The 27,780-nt window shown below is 47.3% G+C and overlaps 1 protein-coding gene across 5 annotated transcripts in view; it reads left to right on the top strand.

Moving 5' to 3' along the window:
- Positions 1-27,780, top strand: part of LOC138749392 (NADPH--cytochrome P450 reductase-like) — a 91,468-nt gene that overhangs the window by 39,249 nt on the left and 24,439 nt on the right. For all 5 annotated transcript variants that reach the window (XR_011348605.1, XM_069910661.1, XM_069910664.1 and 2 more), the window contains 5 exons: positions 136-184; positions 5,756-5,884; positions 20,661-20,810; positions 21,558-21,682; positions 25,971-26,060. Coding sequence is in view for 4 of the 5 variants with exons in the window: in XM_069910661.1 (XP_069766762.1) it covers positions 136-184; positions 5,756-5,884; positions 20,661-20,810; positions 21,558-21,682; positions 25,971-26,060 (543 nt within the window). In the remaining variant the exon portion in view is untranslated. The remainder of the gene's footprint in view (positions 1-135; positions 185-5,755; positions 5,885-20,660; positions 20,811-21,557; positions 21,683-25,970; positions 26,061-27,780) is intronic.

Below are 27,780 nucleotides of genomic sequence, written 5' to 3'. Positions count from 1 at the left end.
ATTCTGGAGACGTGACCCATCCAGACAATCACTGGAGTGAACAAGTATTAAAATGTATGAATCAGAAAGAAATGTTTCAAATATTGAAGAAGTTCTTGATTAAATCTCATCTAAGGAATCAATTTATGGTTTCAGAACACCAGTAGTACGAGAAAGCAGCTTCATTGAAAAAATGAAGAAAACAGTAAGTGCATTTTTCACATTTTTCTTTTCTGGGCCATTGAGAGAGAGAGAGAGAGTGTAGACTCCATGGAATTATTTCCTTTTACCAGTTTTGATGGATGTTTTAAATTTAATAGGCCATTTCGGTACACAAGTCCATGCCGCCCAATTTACTCCCATTAACCTATACCCTCGGTACCTTTTTTGAACAGAAGGAGGAAACTGGAGCCCCCAGAGATGACAGGGAAAATATACAAACTCCTTACAAACAGCGTGGGATTTGAACCGTGTCTGGTCCCCATCGCTGGCACTGTAAAGCCATTGTGCTAACCACTATGCCAACTGTGGTGCCTCTATAGGCTCCTCAGGAGCCACATTATTGAGAGAGCAGTGTGGGTGAGCTGCTAGCTCTGCATCATGTAGAATAAATTTATTATCACAGAGGGCTGATATATTTTTTCCTTTATTTTACGTAAGGGGACAGCATGGTTAGCACTATGCTGTTACAGCGCCAGCGATTGGGACATGAGTCCGAATCCTGTGCTGTCTATAAAGGAGTTTGTATGTTCTCCATGCGCCCGCGTGGGTTTTCGCCAGGGGCTTTGGTTTCCTCCCACCCTTTAGAACATAGCAGGGTTATATTGGGTGGTATGGGTCAAAGGGCCTGTTACCATGCTGTATGTCTAAATTTAAAAGTCCACTTCGTTTTGATTAGTTTTGTAAGTACTTGTATGAGATTAATTCTAAAGTACATTTCATTTACAATGTGTAAATTTGCATTCTGGATTTGTGATCTCCACAGGATGTGTTTGTGTGTGTGTGTGTGTGTGTGGCCCATCTCCTCCTGAAGCTCTTTCAGTCATCATGGCAAGCTTTTTTAAAAAAATTTTTTGATGTCCTGAGTTATGGATTGGTCCCACCTTTCTATGCGTTAGCTCTGAGGCATGAAAATCAAAGTATAAAAAAAATCCCCATTATCTGGAATTCAAGCAACCGGCAAAAAAAAACGCAGAAAATAAATACATAAAAAATTTAAAAGTTTAAAATTGGGACCCCTAGCGGTCACTTCAGAAATCCATGCAACACACAATCTTAAGCAACCAGCAAATTCACTTACCCAGCTTCTACCAATCCCGTAAAGGCAGAATGCCAGGTTTTTTCTGTATAATCCTATTCTTCATCTATTTCTTTCCACATTAGCTCTCTAAGTGTGCATGTTTGCATTGCTCTGCATTGAACTTACTGGCCCGCCTTTGTCTGTTTCACTGTCCTATTTGTGACCCAGAAACCATATTCATTATGCCTGCTTCCAACTTTTAAAAGCTTATAATTACAGCTTATTGTCTTCAAATCAAGAGTATGTAAATAAGGAAACGGCCAAAGGACCAAAATTAACCCTTGTAAAGCCATTGTACACTACTCCTCTTTCCGCCATCACTGTAGAAATTCTTTCCAGCATTGAGCCAATTCTGTAACCAAGCTGTTACTCTCCTTTTAATTCCACAGGCATTTGAGCATGCTGTGCCTTCCTAAATGTTGTCGATGTCGGCTTCCAATAATTTTCCCACAACTGACATACAGCTCATCTTCTTGATGTCCTTATCAGATCTGGGTACTGTACTCCAGGTGTGATTTGAGAGGGGCACTGTTTAACCATTTTGTTGAACTTCATACAGTCATTCTCTGATAATCCACTATCTAGTTACAGTATTTGGAAATCCTGATGGTTCAACATCTAGCTCGTCAGGAGATGGTTGCTTTGCTCTATTCCCACTTGCTGAGTTCACTGGAGCAATTGCCTTTCTACTGTGTAATGATTTAAGCTGAAAATAAATCCAAGTAGGCTGAAATGCTTTGAATCGCCAAGAAAATTTGCTGAATTAATGAACTTTACTGTACTGCTTTGCTTGATGAGGATCTCCACATGGCTATCCTACGTTGGCAACCTATCGCGGCTTTTTAAAAAAAACATTTCCTTTTGTTAAACCACCATCTCTTGCCTAGACAATTCTCCAATATAGTGAGCAGTTTTGTTTTTTTATTGATAGCAAGCTTTACAATAACATCTTATCAGTTTTGTTCTCATGAATATATTTTTAATAATGTCTAGTTTTCTACCCAAGAAATCTATAGAAGTATAACCTATAACCACTTACAGCACAGAACAGGCCAGTTCGGCCCTAGTCCATGCCGTAACAAATCCCCACCCTCCTAGTCCCACTGACCAGCACCCGGTCCATACCCCTCCAGTCCTCTCCTCTCCATGTAACGATCCAGTCTATCCTTAAATGTAACCAATGATCCCGCCTCAATCACGTCTTCCGGAAGCTCATTCCACATCCCTACCACCCTTTGCGTAAAGAAATTTCCCCTCATGTTCCCCTTATAATTTTCCCCCTTCAATCTTAAACCATGCCCTCTAGTTTGAATCTTCCCCACTCTTAATTGAAAAAGCCTATGCACATTTACTCTGTCTGTCCCTTTTAAAATCTTAAACACCTCTATCAAGTCCCCCCTCAATCTTCTACGCTCCAGAGAAAAAAGCTCTAGTCTGCACAACCTTTCCCTGTAACTCAAACCTTGAAATCCTGTCAACATTCTTGTGAACCTTCTCTGTACTCTCTCTATTTTGTTTATATCTTTCCTATAATTTGGTGATCAAAACTGTACACAGTACTCCAAATCTGGCCTCACCAATGCCTTGTACAATTTCATCATAACCTCCCTACTCTTGAATTCAATACTCCAATTTATGAAGGCCAACATTCCAAATGCCTTCTTCACCACACCATCTACCTGAGTATCAGCCTTGAGGGTACTATTTACCATCACTCCTAAATCCCTTTGTTGCTCTGCACATCTCAATAGCCTACCATTTAATGCATATGACCTAGTTAGATTTGCCTTTCCAAAATGTAACACCTCACACTTATCTGTATTAAATTCCATCAGCCATTTCTCAGCCCACACCACCAGCCTTCCTAAATCACCTTTTAATCTACGGTAATCTTCCTCACTGTCCACAACACCACCACTCTTTGTATCATCCACAAACTTGCTTATCCAATTCTCCACCCCTACTTCCAGATCGTTAATATATATAACAAACAATAGTGGACCCAGGACCGATCACTGAGGAACTCCACTAGTCACCAGCCTCCAATTGGACAAACAATTTTCCACCACTACTCTCTGACACCTCCCAACCAACCATTGCTGAATCCATTTCACTACCTCCTTATTTATATCTAATGCCTCCACCTTTTTTCCTAACCTCCTGTGGGGAACTTTGTCAAAAGCTTTACTAAAATCTAAATAGACAACATCCACAGCTTTTCCTTCATCAACCTTTTTTGTAACCCCCTCGAAAAACACAATCAGGTTTGTCAAGCATGATCTACCCCTGACAAAACCATGCTGATTACTCCCTATCAATCCCTGTACCTCCAAATATTTGTAAATACCATCCCTCAGAACACTTTCCATCAACTTACCCACCACAGACATCAGACTCACGGGCCTATAATTCCCAGGTTTACATTTGGACCCTTAAACAGCGGAACCACATGCCCCACCCTCCAATCCTTTGACACTACCCCCGTGACCAGTGACATCCTAAATATCTCTGTTAATGGCCCCACTATCTGTCCACAAGCCTCCCTGAGTGTCTTTGGGAATATTTTGTCCGGTCCCGGAGATGTATCCACCTTTATCTTTTTCAACACAGCCATCACTACCTCCTTGGTTATCCTTATATGCTTCATGACCTCCCACTATTTTTCTTTACTTCAACTGGTTCAATATTTTTTTCCCTAGTGAATACCGAGGCAAAGAAATCATTCAAAATTTCTCCCATTTCCTCTGACTTCTCACTCAGCCTACCCTCGCTATCTACAAGGGGTCCAATTTTATTCCTCACTAATCTTTTACTTTTAATGTACCTATAGAAACCCTTTGGATTTATTTTTACTCTGTCAGCCAAAGCCTCTTCTTGCCTTTTTTTGGCCTTTCTAATTTCTTTTTTAAGATTCCTTCTACACTCCTTATAGTCCTCCTTCAAACTCTCAGCTCCTTGCTCTTTATACCTCTTGTACATCTCCCTTTTTCTCCTAACCAAATTTCCAATATTCCTCGAAAACCAAGCCTCCCTATGACTTCCAGCCTTTCCTTTGATCCTCACTGGGACATATCTACTCAGACCCAATTTGTTCTTCAACATTAATGTCCGATACCTGACTTAGCTCATTCCCTGACAGGAGATCTAGTATTACACCGTCCCGAGTCGGTTCTTCTACTAATTGATTTAGAAAACCATCTTGAACACATTTAACGAACTCTAGCCCATCCAGCTCTCTAACTGTATGGGTATCCCAATCAATGTGAGGGAAGTTAAAAATCTCCCATGATCACTACCTTATGATTCTCACACATATACGTTATCTCCCTACAAATTTGTTCCTCTAATTTTCTTGGCCCATTTGGTGGTCTGTAATACACCCCTATTAGCACCCTCATGCCTCCTTCACCCCTCAATTCCACCAAAACAGCCTCACTGGACGATCCCTCCTGACCATCCTGCCACCTCACGGCAGTAATGTCCTCCTTAACAAGCAGAGCAACTCCTCCCCCTTTTTTTACCCCCTGATCTATCACATCTAAAACAAATTTATCCTGGAATATTAAGTTGCCAGTCCTGCCCCTCTTGTAGCCAGGTCTCACTAATTGCCACAATATCATGACCCCAAGTATCTGTCCATGCTCTAAGCTCATCTACCTTGTTCACTATGCTTATTGTATTAAAATATATGCATTTCAGAGAATGACCCTCATATATATTCTCTTTTCTACCTTTTACCCTAATCTCCATCCTACCTTTGTTATCGTTATTATTTCTATCGAGGTGGCTATGCTCCCTTGACACTGCTCTCACACTCTGTTTCCCACTCCCCTGCCAAACTAGTTTAAACCTTCCCCCACAGCTCTAGCAAATCTGCACATTGGTCCCCCTCCAGTTCAAGTGGAGTCCGTCCCTTTTGTACAGATCTGACCTTCCCCAGAAGAGATCCCAATGATCCAGAAATCTTATCCCTTGCCCCCTGCACCATCTCTTTAGCCACTCATTCATCCTCCACATCCTCCTATTTCTACCCTCGCTAGCGCGTGGCACCGGCAGCAATCCAGAGATTACTACCTTGGAGGTCCTGTTTTTTAACTTCCTACCTAATTCCACATAATCCTGTTTCAGGACCTCATCCCCACTTCTAACTAAGTCATTGGTCCCCACATGGACCACGACTTCTGGCTGTTCTCCTTCCCCTTGCAGATTGCTATGAACTCGATCAGAGATATCCCTGACCCTGGCACCAGGGAGGCAACAGACCAACCTGGATCCCTGATCTTGTCCCACAAACCTTCTATCTGTCCCTCTGACTAATGAGTCCCCAACAACGTATCCTGTTCTTATCTCTCCTTCCCTTCCAAAGTAGTGAATGAAAGCTTCTAATTCTTTTGTCAGTCCTGTATATGTGAAGACTGTCCTCTGGAAAATGCTATCTTCAGTCCTCATGAATCTATTTTGTGTTCTTCTCTCCAGGGAAAAAGCATCATTGTATTCTATGGCTCTCAAACAGGAACAGCAGAAGAGTTTGCCAACCGGCTCTCAAAGAATGCTCAACGTTATGGAATGCAAGGGATGGTCACAGATCCAGAAGAGTATGATATGGTAAGTATCTTCATCTAACAATGGATGACCAGACCAAACTGAAGATTAAATTTACTGACTGATCAATCTTTTGGGAGAAAATTAACTTCTATATTTTCAAAGTTAGATTCTTTTAAAAAGGAGGGGAGAAAGGCACAAACAACGAGAAAGAAGATGAGGACAGAAAGCATTGCTGCTGGAAGAATCCAGCATTCATGTTTTAAATTGAAAAAAATTCAAATACAGTAAAATCCCCAACCTGGCATTCAATCAACCGGAAACTCAAACAACCAGCAAAAAAAAAATAGATTTTGTTTTTTATAAAGGAATACAAATAAATAAAGTTTTAAACATTAAAATAAAAATTTAAAATTGTAAATGTTCTCTGAAGCAACACGCAACCCCTTCAGAGCAAACATTTGGCGAGAAGAGCGCCCCAGTTGTGGCCTGCCCGCAGCACCTGTTTCAATAAAGTGGTGATGGAATGAAATGGCACTGCCCAGGATGAAGAGACGTCTGATGCCACTGGGGCCACCCTCCTGGAGCACCTCCCTATTCCTGCCTAGCCCTTTTACACTGCCCTTGAAAGATGGTAATTAGCCGCCTTTTTACCGTTTCTCCTTACCTGTGTGAATGTGGGATGGAGGGGGAGGTGTCATTTTCATCCCAATACTTGCCTGCCAAGGTAGGTTGTACCAAAGCCAATGCGTTTCACATCAGCTCCTGTGCAAAAGACTTACCCGCCTTCCTGGGATGCCAATGCTGTAATGCCAGGTTCTGCCTCCTTTTGCACTGGGATGCCGGGTTACTGTGCAAAACATTGCACTGAACCGGCTTTTCTTGGTTCGGTGTCAACACTCGGGTCTGACCCAACCTGGCTTTAATCACAGGGCATTGACACTGCAATTTAGTGGAATATCAAAAATTATTAGTGTTTTATTGTATATCTGTAAGTTTTTTTGGGGGAGGGGTTATTATGAAGATGACACAGTTAGCACAGTGGCAAGGATAATACTGCTACAGTGCTCATGAATGGGGTTCGATTTGAAAGGTGCCTGACCGGGACACTGGCGTGGAGGTGAGTCAGATTGTCAGCACAGGGAAGGTGTGCCGAGGGCCTGACCGGGACACTGACGTGGAGGTGAGTCAGATTGTCAGCGCAGGGAAGGTGTGCCGAGGGCCTGACCGGGACACTTGCGTGGAGGTGAGTCAGATTGTCAGCACAGGGAAGGTGTGCCGAGGGCCTAACCGGGACACTGGCGTGGAGGTGAGTCAGATTGTCAGCACAGGGAAGGTGTGCCGAGGGCCTGACCGGGACACTGGCGTGGAGGTGAGTCAGATTGTCAGCGCAGGGAAGGTGTGCCGAGGGCCTGACCGGGACACTGGCGTGGAGGTGAGTCAGATTGTCAGCACAGGGAAGGTGTGCCGAGAGGCTGACCGGGACACTGGCATGGAGGTGAGTCAGATTGTCAGCACAGGGAAGGTGTGCCGAGGGCCTGACCGGGACACTGGCGTGGAGGTGAGTCAGATTGTCAGCACAGGGAAGGTGTGCCGAGGGCCTGACCGGGACACTGGCGTGGAGGTGAGTCAGATTGTCAGCACAGGGAAGGTGTGCCGAGGGCCTGACCGGGACACTGGCGTGGAGGTGAGTCAGATTGTCAGCACAGGGAAGGTGTGCCGAGGGCCTGACCGGGACACTGGCGTGGAGGTGAGTCAGATTGTCATCACAGGGAAGGTGTGCCGAGGGCCTGACCGGGACACTGGCGTGGAGATGAGTCAGATTGTCAACGCAGGGAAGGTGTGCCGAGGGCCTGACTGGGACACTGGAGTGGAGATGAGTCAGATTGTCAGGACAGGGAAGGTGTGCCGAGGGCCTGACCGGGACACTGGTGTGGAGGTGAATCAGATTGTCAGCACAGGGAAGGTGTGCCGAGGGCCTGACCGGAACACTGGCGTAGAGGTGAGTCAGATTGTCAGCACAGGGAAGGTGTGCCGAGGGCCTGACCAGGACACTGGCGTGGAGGTGAGTCAGATTGTCAGCACAGGGAAGGTGTGCCGAGGGCCTGACCGGGACACTGGCGTGGAGGTGAGTCAGATTGTCAGCGCAGGGAAGGTGTGCCGAGGGCCTAACTGGGACACTGGCGTGGAGGTGAGTCAGATTGTCAGCACAGGGAAGGTGTGCCGAGGGCCTGACCGGGACACTGGCGTGGAGGTAAGTCAGATTGTCAGCGCAGGGTAGGTGTGCCGAGGGCCTGACCGGGACACTGGCGTGGAGGTGAGTCAGATTGTCAGCACAGGGAAGGTGTGCCGAGGGCCTGACCAGGACACTGGCGTGGAGGTGAGTCAGATTGTCAGCACAGGGAAGATGTGCCGAGTTCCTGACCGGGTCACTGGTGTGGAGGTGAGTCAGATTGTCAGCACAGGGAAGGTGTGCCGAGGGCCTGACCGGGACACTGGCGTGGAGGTGAGTCAGATTGTCAGCACAGGGAAGGTGTGCCGAGGGCCTGACCGGGACACTGGCGTGGAGGTGAGTCAGATTGTCAGCACAGGGAAGGTGTGCCGAGGGCCTGACCGGGACACTGGCGTGGAGATGAGTCAGATTGTCAACGCAGGGAAGGTGTGCCGAGGGCCTGACCGGGACACTGGTGTGGAGATGAGTCAGATTGTCAGGACAGGGAAGGTGTGCCGAGGGCCTGACCGGGACACTGGTGTGGAGATGAGTCAGATTGCCAGCACAGGGAAGGTGTGCCGAGGGCCTGACCGGGACACTGGCGTGGAGGTGAGTCAGATTGTCAGCACATGGAAGGTCTACCGAGGGCCTGACCGGGACACTGGTGTGGAGGTGAGTCAGATTGTCAGCACAGGGAAGGTGTGCTGAGGGCCTGACCGGGACACTGGCATGGAGATGAGTCAGATTGTCAACGCAGGGAAGGTGTGCCGAGGGCCTGACTGGGACACTGGTGTGGAGATGAATCAGATTGTCAGCACAGGGAATGTGTGCCGAGGGCCTGACCGGGACACTTGTGTGGAGATGAGTCAGATTGTCAGCACAGGGAAGGTGTGCCGAGGGCCTGACCGGGACACTGGCGTTCAGATGAGTCAGATTGTCAGCACAGGGAAGGTGTGCCGAGGGCCTGACCGGGACACTGGTGTGGCGATGAGTCAGATTGTCAACGCAGGGAAGGTGTGCCGAGGGCCTGACCGGGACACTGGCGTGGAGATGAGTCAGATTGTCAACGCAGGGAAGGTGTGCCGAGGGCCTGACCGGGACACTGGCGTGGAGATGAGTCAGATTGTCAACGCAGGGAAGGTGTGCCGAGGGCCTGACCGGGACACTGGTGTGGAGATGAGTCAGATTGTCAGCGCTGGGAAGGTGTGCTGAGGGAGGGCCTGACCGGGACACTGGCGTGGAGGTGAGTCAGATTGTCAGCACAGGGAAGGTGTGCCGAGGTCCTGACCGGGACACTGGTGTGGAGATGAGTCAGATTGTCAGCACAGGGAAGGTGTGCCGAGGGCCTGACCGGGACACTGGCGTGGAGGTGAGTCAGATTGTCAGCACAGGGAAGATGTGCCGAGGGCCTGACCGGGACACTGGTGTGGAGATGAGTCAGATTTTCAGCACAGGGAAGGTGTGCCGAGGGCCTGACCGGGACACTGGCGTGGAGGTGAGTCAGATTGTCAGCACAGGGAAGGTGTGCCGAGGGCCTGACCGGGACACTGGCGTGGAGATGAGTCAGATTGTCAGCACAGGGAAGGTGTGCCGAGGGCCTGACCAGGACACTGGCGTGGAGATGAGTCAGATTGTCAACGCAGGGAAGGTTTGCCGAGGGCCTGACCGGGACACTGGCGTGGAGATGAGTCAGATTGTCAACGCAGGGAAGGTGTGCCGAGGGCCTGACCGGGACACTGGTGTGGAGATGAGTCAGATTGTCAGCGCTGGGAAGGTGTGCTGAGGGCCTGACCGGGACACTGGCGTGGAGGTGAGTCACATTGTCAGCACAGGGAAGGTGTGCCGAGGTCCTGACCGGGACACTGGTGTGGAGATGAGTCAGATTGTCAGCACAGGGAAGGTGTGCCGATGGCCTTACCGATACACTGGTGTGGAGATGAGTCAGATTATCAGTACAGGGAAGGTGTGCCGAGGTCCTGACCGGGACACTGGTGTGGAGATGAGTCAGATTGTCAGCACAGGGAAGGTGTGCCGAGGGCCTGACCGGGACACTGGCGTGGAGGTGAGTCAGATTGTCAGTGCAGGGAAGGTGTGCCGAGGGCCTGACCGGGACACTTGCGTGGAGGTGAGTCAGATTGTCAGCACAGGGAAGGTGTGCCGAGGGCCAGACCGGGACACTGGCGTGGAGGTGAGTCAGATTGTCAGCGCAGGGAAGGTGTGCCGAGGGCCTGACCGGGACACTGGCGTGGAGGTGAGTCAGATTGTCAGCACAGGGAAGGTGTGCCGAGAGGCTGACCGGGACACTGGCATGGAGGTGAGTCAGATTGTCAGCACAGGGAAGGTGTGCCGAGGGCCTGACCGGGACACTGGCGTGGAGGTGAGTCAGATTGTCAGCACAGGAAGGTGTGCCGAGGGCCTGACCGGGACACTGGCGTGGAGGTGAGTCAGATTGTCAGCACAGGGAAGGTGTGCCGAGGGCCTGACCGGGACACTGGCGTGGAGGTGAGTCAGATTGTCAGCACAGGGAAGGTGTGCCGAGGGCCTGACCGGGACACTGGCGTGGAGATGAGTCAGATTGTCAACGCAGGGAAGGTGTGCCGAGGGCCTGACCGGGACACTGGAGTGGAGATGAGTCAGATTGTCAGGACAGGGAAGGTGTGCCGAGGGCCTGACCGGGACACTGGTGTGGAGGTGAATCAGATTGTCAGCACAGGGAAGGTGTGCCGAGGGCCTGACCGGAACACTGGCGTAGAGGTGAGTCAGATTGTCAGCACAGGGAAGGTGTGCCGAGGGCCAGACCAGGACACTGGCGTGGAGGTGAGTCAGATTGTCAGCACAGGGAAGGTGTGCCGAGGGCCTGACCGGGACACTGGCGTGGAGGTGAGTCAGATTGTCAGCGCAGGGAAGGTGTGCCGAGGGCCTAACCGGGACACTGGCGTGGAGGTGAGTCAGATTGTCAGCGCAGGGAAGGTGTGCCGAGGGCCTGACCGGGACACTGGCGTGGAGGTAAGTCAGATTGTCAGCGCAGGGTAGGTGTGCCGAGGGCCTGACCGGGACACTGGCGTGGAGGTGAGTCAGATTGTCAGCACAGGGAAGGTGTGCCGAGGGCCTGACCAGGACACTGGCGTGGAGGTGAGTCAGATTGTCAGCACAGGGAAGATGTGCCGAGTTCCTGACCGGGTCACTGGTGTGGAGGTGAGTCAGATTGTCAGCACAGGGAAGGTGTGCCGAGGGCCTGACCGGGACACTGGTGTGGAGGTGAGTCATATTGTCAGCACAGGGAAGGTGTGCCGAGGGCCTGACCGGGACACTGGCGTGGAGGTGAGTCAGATTGTCAGCACAGGGAAGGTGTGCCGAGGGCCTGACCGGGACACTGGCGTGGAGATGAGTCAGATTGTCAACGCAGGGAAGGTGTGCCGAGGGCCTGACCGGGACACTGGTGTGGAGATGAGTCAGATTGTCAGGACAGGGAAGGTGTGCCGAGGGCCTGACCGGGACACTGGTGTGGAGATGAGTCAGATTGTCAGCACAGGGAAGGTGTGCCGAGGGCCTGACCGGGACACTGGCGTGGAGGTGAGTCAGATTGTCAGCACATGGAAGGTGTACCAAGGGCCTGACCGGGACACTGGTGTGGAGGTGAGTCAGATTGTCAGCACAGGGAAGGTGTGCTGAGGGCCTGACCGGGACACTGACATGGAGATGAGTCAGATTGTCAACGCAGGGAAGGTGTGCTGAGGGCCTGACTGGGACACTGGCGTGGAGGTGAGTCACATTGTCAGCACAGGGAAGGTGTGCCGAGGTCCTGACCGGGACACTGGCGTGGAGGTGAGTCAGATTGTCAGCACATGGAAGGTGTACCGAGGGCCTGACCGGGACACTGGTGTGGAGGTGAGTCAGATTGTCAGCACAGGGAAGGTGTGCTGAGGGCCTGACCGGGACACTGGCATGGAGATGAGTCAGATTGTCAGCACAGGGAAGGTGTGCTGAGGGCCTGACCGGGAAACTGGCGTGGAGGTGAGTCACATTGTCAGCACAGGGAAGGTGTGCCGAGGTCCTGACCGGGACACTGGTGTGGAGATGAGTCAGATTGTCAGCACAGGGAAGGTGTGCCGAGGGCCTTACCGATACACTGGTGTGGAGATGAGTCAGATTATCAGTACAGGGAAGGTGTGCCGAGGTCCTGACCGGGACACTGGTGTGGAGATGAGTCAGATTGTCAGCACAGGGAAGGTGTGCCGAGGGCCTGACCGATACACTGGTGTGGAGAAGATTCAGATTGTCAGCACAGGGAAGGTGTGCCGAGGGCCTGACCGGGACACTGGTGTGGAGATGAGTCAGATTGTCAGGACAGGGTAGGTGTGCCGAGGGCCTGACCGGGACACTGGCGTGGAGGTGAGTCAGATTGTCAGTGCAGGGAAGGTGTGCCGAGGGCCTGACCGGGACACTTGCGTGGAGGTGAGTCAGATTGTCAGCACAGGGAAGGTGTGCCGAGGGCCTAACCGGGACACTGGCGTGGAGGTGAGTCAGATTGTCAGCACAGGGAAGGTGTGCCGAGGGCCAGACCGGGACACTGGCGTGGAGGTGAGTCAGATTGTCAGCGCAGGGAAGGTGTGCCGAGGGCCTGACCGGGACACTGGCGTGGAGGTGAGTCAGATTGTCAGCACAGGGAAGGTGTGCCGAGAGGCTGACCGGGACACTGGCATGGAGGTGAGTCAGATTGTCAGCACAGGGAAGGTGTGCCGAGGGCCTGACCGGGACACTGGCGTGGAGGTGAGTCAGATTGTCAGCACAGGAAGGTGTGCCGAGGGCCTGACCGGGACACTGGCGTGGAGGTGAGTCAGATTGTCAGCACAGGGAAGGTGTGCCGAGGGCCTGACCGGGACACTGGCGTGGAGGTGAGTCAGATTGTCAGCACAGGGAAGGTGTGCCGAGGGCCTGACCGGGACACTGGCGTGGAGATGAGTCAGATTGTCAACGCAGGGAAGGTGTGCCGAGGGCCTGACCGGGACACTGGAGTGGAGATGAGTCAGATTGTCAGGACAGGGAAGGTGTGCCGAGGGCCTGACCGGGACACTGGTGTGGAGGTGAATCAGATTGTCAGCACAGGGAAGGTGTGCCGAGGGCCTGACCGGAACACTGGCGTAGAGGTGAGTCAGATTGTCAGCACAGGGAAGGTGTGCCGAGGGCCAGACCAGGACACTGGCGTGGAGGTGAGTCAGATTGTCAGCACAGGGAAGGTGTGCCGAGGGCCTGACCGGGACACTGGCGTGGAGGTGAGTCAGATTGTCAGCGCAGGGAAGGTGTGCCGAGGGCCTAACCGGGACACTGGCGTGGAGGTGAGTCAGATTGTCAGCGCAGGGAAGGTGTGCCGAGGGCCTGACCGGGACACTGGCGTGGAGGTAAGTCAGATTGTCAGCGCAGGGTAGGTGTGCCGAGGGCCTGACCGGGACACTGGCGTGGAGGTGAGTCAGATTGTCAGCACAGGGAAGGTGTGCCGAGGGCCTGACCAGGACACTGGCGTGGAGGTGAGTCAGATTGTCAGCACAGGGAAGATGTGCCGAGTTCCTGACCGGGTCACTGGTGTGGAGGTGAGTCAGATTGTCAGCACAGGGAAGGTGTGCCGAGGGCCTGACCGGGACACTGGTGTGGAGGTGAGTCATATTGTCAGCACAGGGAAGGTGTGCCGAGGGCCTGACCGGGACACTGGCGTGGAGATGAGTCAGATTGTCAACGCAGGGAAGGTGTGCCGAGGGCCTGACCGGGACACTGGTGTGGAGATGAGTCAGATTGTCAGGACAGGGAAGGTGTGCCGAGGGCCTGACCGGGACACTGGTGTGGAGATGAGTCAGATTGTCAGCACAGGGAAGGTGTGCCGAGGGCCTGACCGGGACACTGGCGTGGAGGTGAGTCAGATTGTCAGCACATGGAAGGTGTACCAAGGGCCTGACCGGGACACTGGTGTGGAGGTGAGTCAGATTGTCAGCACAGGGAAGGTGTGCTGAGGGCCTGACCGGGACACTGGCATGGAGATGAGTCAGATTGTCAACGCAGGGAAGGTGTGCTGAGGGCCTGACTGGGACACTGGCGTGGAGGTGAGTCACATTGTCAGCACAGGGAAGGTGTGCCGAGGTCCTGACCGGGACACTGGCGTGGAGGTGAGTCAGATTGTCAGCACATGGAAGGTGTACCGAGGGCCTGACCGGGACACTGGTGTGGAGGTGAGTCAGATTGTCAGCACAGGGAAGGTGTGCTGAGGGCCTGACCGGGACACTGGCATGGAGATGAGTCAGATTGTCAGCACAGGGAAGGTGTGCTGAGGGCCTGACCGGGAAACTGGCGTGGAGGTGAGTCACATTGTCAGCACAGGGAAGGTGTGCCGAGGTCCTGACCGGGACACTGGTGTGGAGATGAGTCAGATTGTCAGCACAGGGAAGGTGTGCCGAGGGCCTTACCGATACACTGGTGTGGAGATGAGTCAGATTATCAGTACAGGGAAGGTGTGCCGAGGTCCTGACCGGGACGCTGGTGTGGAGATGAGTCAGATTGTCAGCACAGGGAAGGTGTGCCGAGGGCCTGACCGATACACTGGTGTGGAGAAGATTCAGATTGTCAGCACAGGGAAGGTGTGCCGAGGGCCTGACCGGGACACTGGTGTGGAGATGAGTCAGATTGTCAGGACAGGGTAGGTGTGCCGAGGGCCTGACCGGGACACTGGTGTGGAGGTGTGTCAGATTGTCAGCACAGGGAAGGTGTGCCGAGGGCCTGACCGGGACATTGGTGTGGAGGTGAGTCAGATTGTCAGCACAGGGAGGGTGTGCCGAGGGCCTGACCGGGACACTGGCGTGGACGTGAGTCAGATTGTCAGCACAGGGAAGGTGTGCCGAGGGCCTGACCGGGACACTGGCGTGGAGGTGAGTCAGATTGTCAGCACAGGGAAGGTGTGCCGAAGGCCTGACCGGGACACTGGCGTGGAGGTGAGTCAGATTGTCAGCACAGGGAAGGTGTGCCGAAGGCCTGACCGGGACACTGGCGTGGAGGTGAGTCAGATTGTCAGCACAGGGAAGGTGTGCCGAGGGCCTGACCGGGACACTGGCGTGGAGATGAGTCAGATTGTCAGCACAGGGAAGGTGTGCCGAGGGCCTGACCGGGACACTGGCGTGGAGATGAGTCAGATTGTCAACGCAGGGAAGGTGTGCCGAGGGCCTGACCGGGACACTGGCGTGGAGATGAGTCAGATTGTCAACGCAGGGAAGGTGTGCCGAGGGCCTGACTGGGACACTGGTGTGGAGATGAATCAGATTGTCAGCACAGGGAAGGTGTGCTGAGGGCCTGACCGGGACACTGGTGTGGAGATGAGTCAGATTGTCAGCGCAGGGAAGGTGTGCCGAGGGCCTGACCGGGACACTGGTGTGGTGGTGAGTCAGATTGTCAGCACAGGAAAGGTGTGCCGAGGGCCTGACCGGGACACTGTTGTGGAGGTGAGTCAGATTGTCAACGCAGGGAAGGTGTGCCGAGGACCTAACCGGGACACTGGTGTGGAGATGAGTCAGATTGTCATCACAGGGAAGGTGTGCCGAGGGCCTGACCGGGACACTGGTGTGGAGGTGAGTCAGATTGTCAGCACAGGGAAGGTGTGCCGAGGGCCTGACCGGGACACTGGTGTGGAGGTGAGTCAGATTGTCAGCACAGGGAAGGTGTGCCGAGGGCCTGACCGGGACACTGGTGTGGACGTGAGTGAGATTGTCAGCACAGGGAAGGTGTGCCGAGGGCCTGACCGGGACACTGGCGTGGAGATGAGTCAGATTGTCAACACAGGGAAGGTGTGCCGAGGGCCTGACCGGGACACTGGCGTGGAGGTGAGTCAGATTGTCAGCACAGGGAAGGTGTGCCGAGGGCCTGACCGGGACACTGGCGTGGAGGTGAGTCAGATTGTCAGCACTGGGAACGTGTGTCGAGGTCCTCACCGGGACTCTGGTGTGGAGGTGAGTCAGATTGTCAGCACAGGGAAGGTGTGCCGAGGGCCTGACCGGGACATGGAGTGCCTGACCGGGACACTGGTGTGGAGATGAGTCAGATTGTCAGCACAGGGAAGGTGTGCCGAGGGCTTGATCGGGACACTGGTGTGGAGATGAGTCAGATTGTCAGCGCAGGGAAGGTGTGCCGAGGGCCTGACCGGGACACTGGTGTGGAGATGAGTCAGATTGTCAGCGCAGGGAAGGTGCGCCGAGGGCCTGACCGGGACACTGGTGTGGAGATGAGTCAGATTGTCAGCGCAGGGAAGGTGTGCCGAGGTCCTGACCAGGACACTGGTGTGAAGGTGAGTCAGATTGTGCTGTGGTTCTGACTGGGACACCAGGATGAAGATCACGAGATCAACTCTCCCAAAGTGTCTCCCTATTCCTGCCGAGTAAGAGTCTATATTTTTACTAGTATTAGGTATATTAGTAAACCTGGTGATGGTGGGGGTTAATTATGACGGTGGCACAGTTAACGTAGCAGTTAGTGCATTGCTGTTACAGCGCCAGCAACAGGGGTTCAAATTTAAATTTTATAAGTTGCAGGAATCACTTGATTAAAGTGAACTTTACATAAAGCCTACAATACCTTTTTTCCAAATTTACATTTTGCACATCTTTTGTCTTTTAATGGTGTATTGTTACTGCATGTGTATTAGTTTGGCATTGTATAAATTTTATTGAGTGTCAGTGTGAGTCAAGTCAACTGGAAGATTCACATTTCCGGCACCTGTGATCCCTGTAGATGCTGAAGAATGGTGATTTTACTGCATATTGAAATAATTTACTCCAATTTTTAATTAAGGGGAAAAAATTCAAGACTGAAGTTGTTTAGAATTATAGTCGTGCAGCACCATACAGGTGCTTAGACCCAACTAGTCCACAACAACCAATATGATATTCTGGGCTAAATCCATTTGCCTGCACTTGGTCTATATCCCTCCAAGTCCCTCTTATCAATAAATCCAAACAGATGTATTTTGAAATTTTTCATTGTGCCTATTTCTACAGTTTCCTTAAGCAGGTCAATACCAATGTGGAGTATCATCTGAGTGGAAAAATCTCCTCTATGTTCCCTCCTAACTCTTTGCCCTCTCACTTTAAATATATGCCCTCTCGTTCAAATCCAAAAAATGGCAGATGAGGTGTTGCATTTTGGAAGGGCAAATCGAGGTAGGGCACTGAGGAGTATGGAGGAGAGTTCTGGGACTCCAGAATTGTTCCCTGAAAGTGGCATTGCAGGTGGACATGGTTGTAACGAAAGCTTTTAGCATCTTTGCCTTTATAAGTCAAAAGTATCAAGTATAGGAGTTGGGATGTTATATTGACATTGATGAGGCTAAATTTGGAATATTGTGTGCAGTTCTGGTCGTCTAACTACAGGAAGGATATCAATAAGATTGAAAGAGTGCAGCAAAGATTTACTAGGATGTTGCTGGGTCTTCAGGAGCCAAGGAAAGATTGAACAGGTTAGGACTTTATTCCTTGGAATGAAGAATAAGGGGAGATTTGATAGAGGTTTTTAAGATTATGAGAGGCATAGACAGAGTGGACGCGAGTAGTCTTTTTCCACTTAGATTGGGGGAGATATGTAGCGGTAACAGAATAAACCAAAACGACTGCTTCACAGGAAGGGGGCCCATAAACTTTAAGCAGGGCTGAAAAAAAAAGTTGAGAATAGCTCTCAGGAATAAAAACTTCTCTAATCTCTCCCTATAACTCAAGCTCTCCAACCCTCTTGTTTGCACTCTTCCAAATTATTGATATCCTTCTTATCGCTGTGTGACCAGAACTACATACAATATTCTAAATGTGTAGCTGAATCATTAGTTCCCAGTTTTATACTCTGGTACACTCGCATTTATTGGGAAAAGCACAAACACCACCTTCACCACTTTATCCATCTAAGCTGCCACTTTCAAGGAACTATGTACCAGTACCTCTGTTCTCCCACACTTTCCAGGGGCCTGCCATTTGTCATGTAAGTCTTGCCTGAGTTTGCCTTGCCAAGTGCAACACCTCACACTTGTCAGAGTTGAATTACATTGGCCACTCCTTGGCTCACCTATTGTAAACATGGATATTCTTCATTGTCCAGCACACCACCAATTTTGGGGTCAACTGCAAATTTATGAATGAAGTAAAAGATTTGGATGGCAGTGCATTTAATATAGATGACAAACAGCAGTTGACCCAGTACCAACCCCTGCAACACCCTACTGGATACAACTTTGGCAGATGTAACATTTTAAACATTATTCAACCCCAAATTTTACCTGTTCCAACAGCTAGCAATTTTTAAAAAATTAATGGCTTTGAAACTATCATATCTTGATTTTTAAATAATTTGTCTCTGCATATTTTTAATCACTTTGGGTAATTTTCTCTTTTTAAAAGCGTCCCACTTGCCAGGCTATTGCCCTCATCCTTTGTGAAAAGAACATCATTATTGGTGTTGAGAAGTTGCACAACGAATAGTAATGAATGAATGGGGAGTGGAGGGGAGGGGGTGAGGAGGGGGTGAGGGAGGGAGGGAAGGGAGGGGGAAAAAGGGGAGAAAATGACACTGTATATATTCAAGAAAAAGGTCTGTATGTATTTTGGTCAATATGGTTCATAGTGTGAAAAATAAAAAAAAAATTTAAAAATCAGAGGTTAATCTCCAGCTCGTACAGTGCCTGCGACCTGGGTTCAGATCTGTTCGAAAGGTGATACCATGATGAGTTCAGACAGAGTCCACAGTGGCATGCCGCTCCTTTTTATTGGAGATGTTGAAGACTGGGGACCACTGGTATTAAATGGAAGAGGATTAAGAGTGAAGGGCAACTTGCTGCCTGCAGATATGTGGTCTTTGTGTAGTGGAGAAAAAAAACTAGGCAGTGGAACAGGACGTTAAGCTAGATGGGTTCTTTTCCTGGAATGGAAGATTTTTGAGATTTCATCGTTACGTATGCCCAAGCAGTTGCCTCATCTACTGAGTTCAGCGTTATTATCGTTGACCTAGTTTGGTGAGAAGACAATCCTAAAGAATATATACAATTGCTGTGTATCGCCACCACCAAGAAGAATTGGAATGGAATGTTCAAAACCTGCCCACTCTTGCTGTGAAAAGAGTGGTAAGGGATAATTGCACTTTCAACACTTTCAGGGTTTCCCATTTTCCACAGATGCATTCAGGTCAGTTAAGAAGCAATCGTCAGGTGAACGGTGAAGGTCATTGATTGCTGCCCTAATGTACTGATCAAGTGGTTACTTGTTAGGTTAATGTGGACAAAGTTGAAGGAAAGAGTAGACTAAGATCTGCATGTTGTTGCATCCAGCTGATTATTTGTATTCAAAACAAAGTGCTGGAAGTGTTGGTCAGAATTGTGGAGAGTTAATGGTTGAGGTTGTTCATTAAACACCTGTCCACCCAATTTCGATTGGCTGGAGGTTCAGTAACTTGGAAATACAGTGTTAAAGTGATGGGCAAGATGTGGTGAATGTCTGCCAAGCTGCCTGTCTCCCCTCTGGTGAGCCTTGCTGTGCATTATCTCTACTGTTAAGGACACTCCCCATGGATATAACTGTACGTGCATCTATTGTCTTTCATTATTGTACCATGCGATTCTGCTAATAAAAGCCATGATTATTGTTTGACCACATCGTCTTTGTCTACTTCATCAACTGGCACTTCACAAGGTTTGAGATCTATTAGGGGAGATTTTGGCTCAAAGTTGAGGGAGTCTGAAATGGATAACTACAAAGATGATTGAGGTAGAAACATCATTTAAAAAATACTTTGAGAATTTGTTCAGCAATGTGGCAGGGCTATATTTGAAGATATGGATATTGAAATATCTCTGTTCCTTTGTATGTGTGCAAATTTTAAAAAAAGTTTTAAAATCTGTCCAAACTAAGAATTTAGAGTTCTGAACATTTGAATTATATTGACTTGATCAGGGTTACAGAATTTGGCAGCTGAGTGAATGGGAGTCGATGTCTGAGTTCTGCATGGAGCTCACCAAGTTTAAAGTTGTGAACAGTCCAGTTTGCCTTTTGGTAAAAAGATGAGGGTGAGGGTCATTTGAATGAGTGTGAGGGTCATTTAAAGCTATTGGCCACGTTTTCAGCAGTAACCTGCTTACAAACTCCCAGCGGGAGTTTTAAACCCGGGTTTCTGCCACTGTACTAACTGGTATGTTAACAGTGCCGCCCCAGTCAAGTCCCCTGGTTCAAATCCCATTGCAGAAGTTTTGTCTAACACTTCATTGTGCATGACATGAGGCATATTACATGCAGAGATGCAATTTCATCTGGAAGATGAATCCAGGGCGGTGTCTTGGAATTCAAAAATATTGTAGCAAATGGAAGTATTTTTGAAGTTCAGCAGTTGTTTTGGAAGCAAATTGCATGTATTTTAGATGGTGATAAGGAGTAAATAATATTCTGGATTATAATGGTGTGTTCTGTGGAGTGGAAAACTACAAGAAAAGTTTAACTGCATTTTGCCTTTAACAAATACCTCCAAAAATAATTTGGTTGTTGTAAGACCATAGCTTTCCTTCCTGAATTTGCTATGGTTGCACTTCCAATTAATTGATATTTGGGTCCAATTTCCTTTCTGTTTCAGTCTGAACTCCATCGACTTACAGAAATAGAAAACTCATTGGCAATCTTCTGCATGGCTACATATGGAGAAGGTGACCCCACTGACAATGCACATGACTTCTATGACTGGATGCAAGAGACAGATGGAGATCTCTCTGGTGTAAAATATGCAGTAAGTATTATGGGGTAAGTTGTTAAAAACATTTTGAGTACATAGATGATTTTACAGTATTGACTGTATTGAATAAATGGCATGCCATCTTAATAAAGGAATTTAATGGATAAATTGACTGCTCTGGATGGAGTAACAGGTAATGAAAAGAAATTGGAAGGAACATTTCAGAAGCTTGGACTAATTTTCATTTCTCCATGGGTGGAGGAGAGAAGCTGGGTAGGGGAAGTGATGAGCACATGGCTAATTACTCCCACTATTGAAAAAGGGAGTACAGAAATTAATTTAGGCCAGACTCTAATTTCAGGGCAGGGCAAAGTATTGAAAGCAATTCTGGGGTATGTTATAAGCCTGCATTTAAAATGATAGATCCATTTCAGTCAGTCAGCAAGGCTTTATGGAAGGCCATGTCATAATAACAATCCAGTGTTTTGAAGAGGTGGCAGTGATGGCCAAAGATATTTGCTTTGGATAAGGGGAAAGAGTGGATTAATTGAGTTATTTGCCTCCTGAGTTGCATTTGACTACAGAAGATGTGACATTCAAGCATAATTTGTATGTATTTCGGGAGAAATTATTTTATTATTACCTTAGTTGATTGTTTTCTCTGTCCCTGAACCACGTTGATTCCTGATTGTGAACTCTTTAATATGTAGTTGATCAATGATCCGTTGTTCTCAATGAATATCATTACATTTAAGGTTATCAGTCTGGGGGAAAAAAAGTAATTTAAATTTGTTTTTATAGGTCTTTGGGCTTGGAAATAAAACTTACGAACACTTTAATGCAATGGGAAAATACGTGAATAAAAGATTACAGGAGTTGGGAGCAGAAAGGATCTTTGAGCTTGGTCTGGGAGATGATGATGGGAAGTGAGTGCAATTCAATAATTTGTTTTAAGTTTCTTAGCTGTAATAAAAAGAGTAATGAACTTGCATTGGCTCTGCTGAGCAGAAGGTCACCTGTAGTGGTCACTCCACATTCAAAGCTTTCTTCTTGAATGGTTTTGGAAATTTTTTGGAGACAGCAGCTCTTGACATTTGAAACGATTACTTTTTAAAAAAATTTAACTACAACTTGGAATATTTCTTTCAATACACGTTCCAAGGCATTGAAGTTGCAAGGCATTGTAAGACAAACAACAATTGCATTATTGTTTTCGGTGAAGCAATTGTTTAAAAACCTTGAGCAATAAAATCAGAAATATTGAGCTGTTTGACTTTTGAACAAATAGATTTGTAATACTGATGGTAACACCAGATATCCTCCTTTGGTGTTAGCTGGCACAATTTCCTCTCACGCGTCATATTATATTTTCATTTTTTATATATTACAATTGACTTGATTCCATTTCTAAGTCGGAGAGTGAAATTGACTTTATAGGTGTATTGTATCATTGCATTAAGTTTTGTTGAAAGACTCCATTAGAAAGCAAGAGAAGAGGTTCATGATTTAGTAGTTTTCTTGAATATTGTTACAAAATCAAACCAGCAATCACAAAGAAGGCATATCACACAGGGGTAAAGATGAACAATTACTTTATTAATAAAAATTCACCTTCAAACTTTTATTCAAAATCCCATCCTTTTATAACAATGCCCACTGGTTACTATGCAAATTTCTATAACAGTGTAAAACTAATAAATTCCCCAGCCTAAATATAACATATGTAATTGAAGTCTACATTATATTTCCAACCAGCCCACAGAAAAACAGACACAAAACAAACACAAAATACACAAGACTCACAAATCCTCGATCTCAACCGAAGCAAAAATCACAAAACAAAATTCAGTTTGTTTGGTAAACTGAAGCCAAAAGATCTTTGAGAGAGAGCACAAAATTCAGAGTTGTTTTGTGTTGTTTGCAGAGAGAGGAACCACTGGCTTGGTCCGGATCCTTCTGGCTGCCTTCGGAATGTTCAACCCTTTATGAAATGCCCAACATTCTAAACTGTCTTCCAGACCATAACTCATGCTCTGGGCCTCCTTCCACTCCACGGCACCACCCAGTGGTGGCTTATCATCCAAGTCCAGAAATTTTTAGATCATTTTTTTCTGCACATGCTCACTCTGTCTCCCACTCTCTCAACAGTCCACCTTCACCTTGGCTATCTAAGGCAAACTGTCACTTTTTAACATAAAACCACACAACACAGAACTCTGTAACAATATGAAAAATGCGATTGTGTCCTATGCTCTGAAATATAAATAGCAGCTCGCATGAACAAGGATTGTTACCGAGTGGAAAACTCTGCATGCATTTAATGTAATTCTGTTGATGCTCATTTGTCTTCAAACAAATAGCTGTACATGTGAATGGGCAGGAGTTTTTCCTTTGACAATGAAGCAACTACCCTTAGTGCTGGTCTAGAGGTTTGCAGTAAGATCTAAAGATCTCTCCATTGATCCCTGGTACTGTTATCAATGTAGCCCGGGAGCAAATCAGAAAATGATTCTTGCAGTCAAGTAAAGCACAACTTTTTAATGTAGAATGCTAACTAAGTATTAGGACATAACCTAGAAGGTGAGTAAACAAAATTTCAGTTTTAAATCTATCATAATGGAACTCTTTAATAGAATGTAATAACATATGAGAAGTCTCAGCATTAGCTGCATGGTACTAACCTCATTGTCACAAGATGACAAGTTAAAGGAACAGAAGTAGGCCATTCAGCCCATTGAGTCTGCTCCGCAACTCTGCCCTGGGGTAAATGTTCTCACATCTAGTTACAATTCCAGCCTTTTCCCGCGTATCCCTTGATACCCTAACTAATTAGATACCTATCAATCTTCCCCCTTAAACTCTTCCAATGATCAGTTCTCCACAGCTGTATGTGGCAACAAACTCCACAAATCCATGACCCTGTGGCTAAAGTTTGTATGTCAATAAAAAATCTCCTACTAATTAGATTCATTTTAAATTCACCTCTTAATTCCTTTAAGAAAGAATGTAAAGCAGCAGGCCTCTTGAGGAGCGTCAAACTGTAGAAATGCTACAAAGGTGAGTGTAAGGGCGTTAAGTTGCTGCCAGGTCAAAGAGACAGTTTTTGTTCTTAGATCTCTGCATCACTGGCAAAGTTAGCATTTGTTGCCTGTCCCTGATTGCCTTTTGAGGTAGTGATGGGGAGTCAGTTGCCTTGGACTGCTGCTGTAGTACATGAGGTGAAGGTGTTCCCTTCAATGCAGTTGAGGGGTGTGTGTAGCATTGATGAAACACCTGTAATGTATTTCTAAGAGAAGAGTATTTCCTAGAGAAGAGGATCCAGGTGGTGGTGATTCAGTGTGCATGCTACCCTTGACAATAAAAATCAGGTGCTGTCTGAGTAGCCCAGGTGAAAAACTATATATTTTGTAGATGGTGGGTGCAAGAAGTTGAGGTATCAGTCAAGTGGATTGCGATATTTTGAATGGTGTCGAGCTTTATCAGTTCACACATACATACATACATACATACAGATGTACACCACAGTAACGGGTCATTTCGTTCCACGTGTCTGAGCCGTTCAATTTATACCCCATTGACCCCCCGTACATTTTGAACAGTGGGAGGAAACCGGAGACTCTGGAGAAAATCTGCACAGACAAAGGGAGAATGTACAAATACCTTACACCATGGGATTCGAACCCCGGTTCTGTCCCAATCTCTGGTGCTGTAAAGGCGTTGTGCTAACTACTACACCAACCGTGCTGCCCTTGGAAAGTGAGAAATATTTCAAACCCAGGCGTGGCGATAATTTACTCGCTGCAAGATGTCCAAATTTCAAGCTCTTTTTCTGTAACCCAGTATTTGGGGGATGATCTTGTATACTAAGGGTTTAAGGGAGTCTGCCATTGATTGTCCAACGTAACTTATTGGACTTGTTCTTTACATTTGATGCCATTTCTGCAGCATCTAGTTTTGTTTACCTGCAGCAAAAGCATCTGTCCCATTCCCACATGGGTGGGAGTTACCACTGCTCAGTCCTGGTGGAGACCATATTCATGGATTCAATGGATCTTGTAGCTCAAATCTAGGCCTGTGAGAAAACAGATGCAGACCATTTCAATCCATAATCTGCAGCATCCATAATTTGGAGTAATGCATAGCTTGCTCCAGGTTACAGTATCTGTAGTCTCTTGTGTTTCAGTCTGAGTTTACAGTCCATGTTGACTCTTCTGCTATCACTCAGCCAGGGCATCAAACCCAGTTCAATGAAAAGTGCAGTAGGACATATTGGAGAGACATATTGGAGAGACAAAAATGGGGTTTCTAAAGTGGAAGAAATATGAGGGCAGCAGGTGTATGTTACCCCACTGCCTGCAGACTCCATGTCAAGTTTCATGTGTCCAGACTCCTTCTCCATTCCTTGCTCCACTGGCAAAAAAGCTGATTGCAGAAAATAAAGCCAAGTGCTGTAGGGGATTAACATTAGCGTGGAAAGTAGATTGGCTGGCTGACAAGAAACTGTCTTCTGGTCAGTACATGTATCAATGGTCGGCCTTTTTTTAGTATAAACAACATATTAATATTGTAAATGTATACAAATCATAAATGTTGTATTGGTATTCAATAGTGCAAACAAAACCAACAGAAATGCTGAAGAAACACAGTGGGCCTCACAGCTCATAAACTGCAAGCAAAGTGCTTTTGCAGGTGGAAGAGTGCAGCTGCTTATTTCACCGAGTGCTCTGTTTGATTGAGTTATGGAACTTGTAATTTCCAATTCCTCGCATCACGAAATAGGGCAGACTTGCACCACTGTCAAGATTGTTGTGACTAAAAACTGCTATCGATAGGGCATAACAGTTGGTCACAGAAAAAAATGATTTCTGTTCCTTTTAAAGGAAAGCATCTCCCTCAGACCAGATTGGGTGGGGAAGATGCTTTGTCTGTGGTCTGGGGCTAATCCAGACATCACTCTTCAAATGAAAGATCAACAACCTGAAAAACTCTCTTCCTTTCTCCACAGTTGCTCTGTATTATTGACAGTTTCTTTTTTTTTGTATCTTCTGCTCTTGGCTTTTGTATTCTTCCACCACTTGGTACTTGCAAAGCTATAAGGTGTTGGTGTGGCACTTATTAGGGGCATACTGTGTCATCTTGTTTAAATTCTAGAATAATTCCTGATTTCTAGCATTGATTTGTAATGCATGTTTAACTTGCTTTCAAATCTACTAGCCTGGAGGAGGATTTCATCATGTGGCAGGAGCAGTTTTGGCCGGCAGTTTGTGAGCATTTTGGAGTGGAAGCTACCGGTGACGATTCCAGGTGAAGCTTTTGCTTAATATTTACTTAGGCCAATCCTTAATGTACTTACACCAGAAGCATAGGGGAGCAGTCCCACCGGAATTTGTATCAACGTAATTGAATCGCCTGTACTTTCAGTTGTATGAGGGTGGGGTGGAGTGATAAATACAAACTCTGTACGTTACATTAATGTTAAAAAAAAATTAGTGTTTAATTAAAATAAAATATTAAACAAAGAAAAAGCATAGGGAACAGAATAAAACTAGTTAGCAAACTTGAGGGCATATGAACCAATTTTTTGTTTCCGAATATTCCTCTCCTTGAGCTACTATTTATCATAGTTCTAAGCAATGATCATTTGACATGGTTTAGATTACTTTGAACAGCTGGAAACATTGCACTTGAAAAAATGTGGTCCTAAGTACTGATGTGAATAGGCCCTTTTGGCCCACAAGCTTGTGCTGCCCCATTACACCCGATTGACCTACAGCCTCTGGCACATTTTGAAGGGTGGGGAAAAACCGAAGCCCCCGAGGAAAACCCACACAGACACAGGGAGAACCTATAATCTCCTTACAGACAGCGTGGAATTCAAACCCCTGTCCCGATAACAGTGTTGCGCTAACCACTCACTAACCGTTTTACAAATATGCTAACTTGTGTAAACTCTGTCATAATCACTGGTGAATATTGTGAATGATATAAAATCATCAGTTACTTTCCCAATTGCACGTGGTGATGTTTGAGTGACAGGGTACCTGGAATATATTGAATTGCCTTTAGATGGAGAGGATATCTATTTGTGCATGTTGCTTTATTTTGCATGATCATTGAATTTTCCAATTTCATGTAATCTGCACTCCCTCTGTTCCTTCTGTTTCACCCAAGTCCTCCCTCTTATTACCCCCTTTCTAAGCCCAGCTCTCATTTTCCCATTTTCTTTTCCCTTCTCTACGCAGTTCCATTTGCCTATCATCCATACACTCAATCCACTGGCCCCTATTGGCCCTTCTATCCCTCTCTCCGTTGGTTCCACTTATCACCTTCTATTCCTTTCTGATTCCATAATCTACAGAATTTTGTTGTTTGCACTTAACATCTCCAACTCCCTTCCTCACCTGGATTCGCCTGTCACTTGCCAGTTCCTGTTTCACCCCACCTCCCCTTTACACTCTGTCCTGATGCAGATTTGTTTTTGAATATTTTAATGCACTGTATAAATTGTTGGTTATAAATAGAAATTGTCTTGGGTAATCTGTTCAACTTTGGGCTTTCTGTGCTATTATTAGATTTACTGTGATAAACTAGTTAATCAATTACAAGAAGGAACATTGTAAGAAGGTAAATATACTGAGAACCAGAGAACACTACAGCACAGAAACAGGCCATTTGCCCTATCTAGTCCAGGCCAAACTATTATTCTACTGTACCTATCCAAATTTTTCTTAAATGTCAAAATTGAGCTCACATTCATCACTTCAGCTGGCAGATTGTTCTACACTCTCTCCACTCGCTGCATGAAGAACAACGGTAATATTCCTTATAAACCTTTCCCCTTTCATCCTTAACCCATGTCTTCGAGTTCTTTTTTCACTTAAACCTCAGTGGAAAATGCTTGCTTGAATTGACTCTGTCTACACCCCTCATAATTTTGTAGACCTCTATTAAATCTCCCCTCAGTCTTCTATGCTTCAAGGAATAAAGTCCTAACCTGTTTAAACTTTCCCTGTAACTTGGTTCT

This window comes from Narcine bancroftii, chromosome 14, assembly GCF_036971445.1.
Source record: "Narcine bancroftii isolate sNarBan1 chromosome 14, sNarBan1.hap1, whole genome shotgun sequence".
Lineage (NCBI taxonomy): Eukaryota > Metazoa > Chordata > Chondrichthyes > Torpediniformes > Narcinidae > Narcine > Narcine bancroftii.
This window is presented reverse-complemented; position numbering and strand designations above follow the sequence as displayed.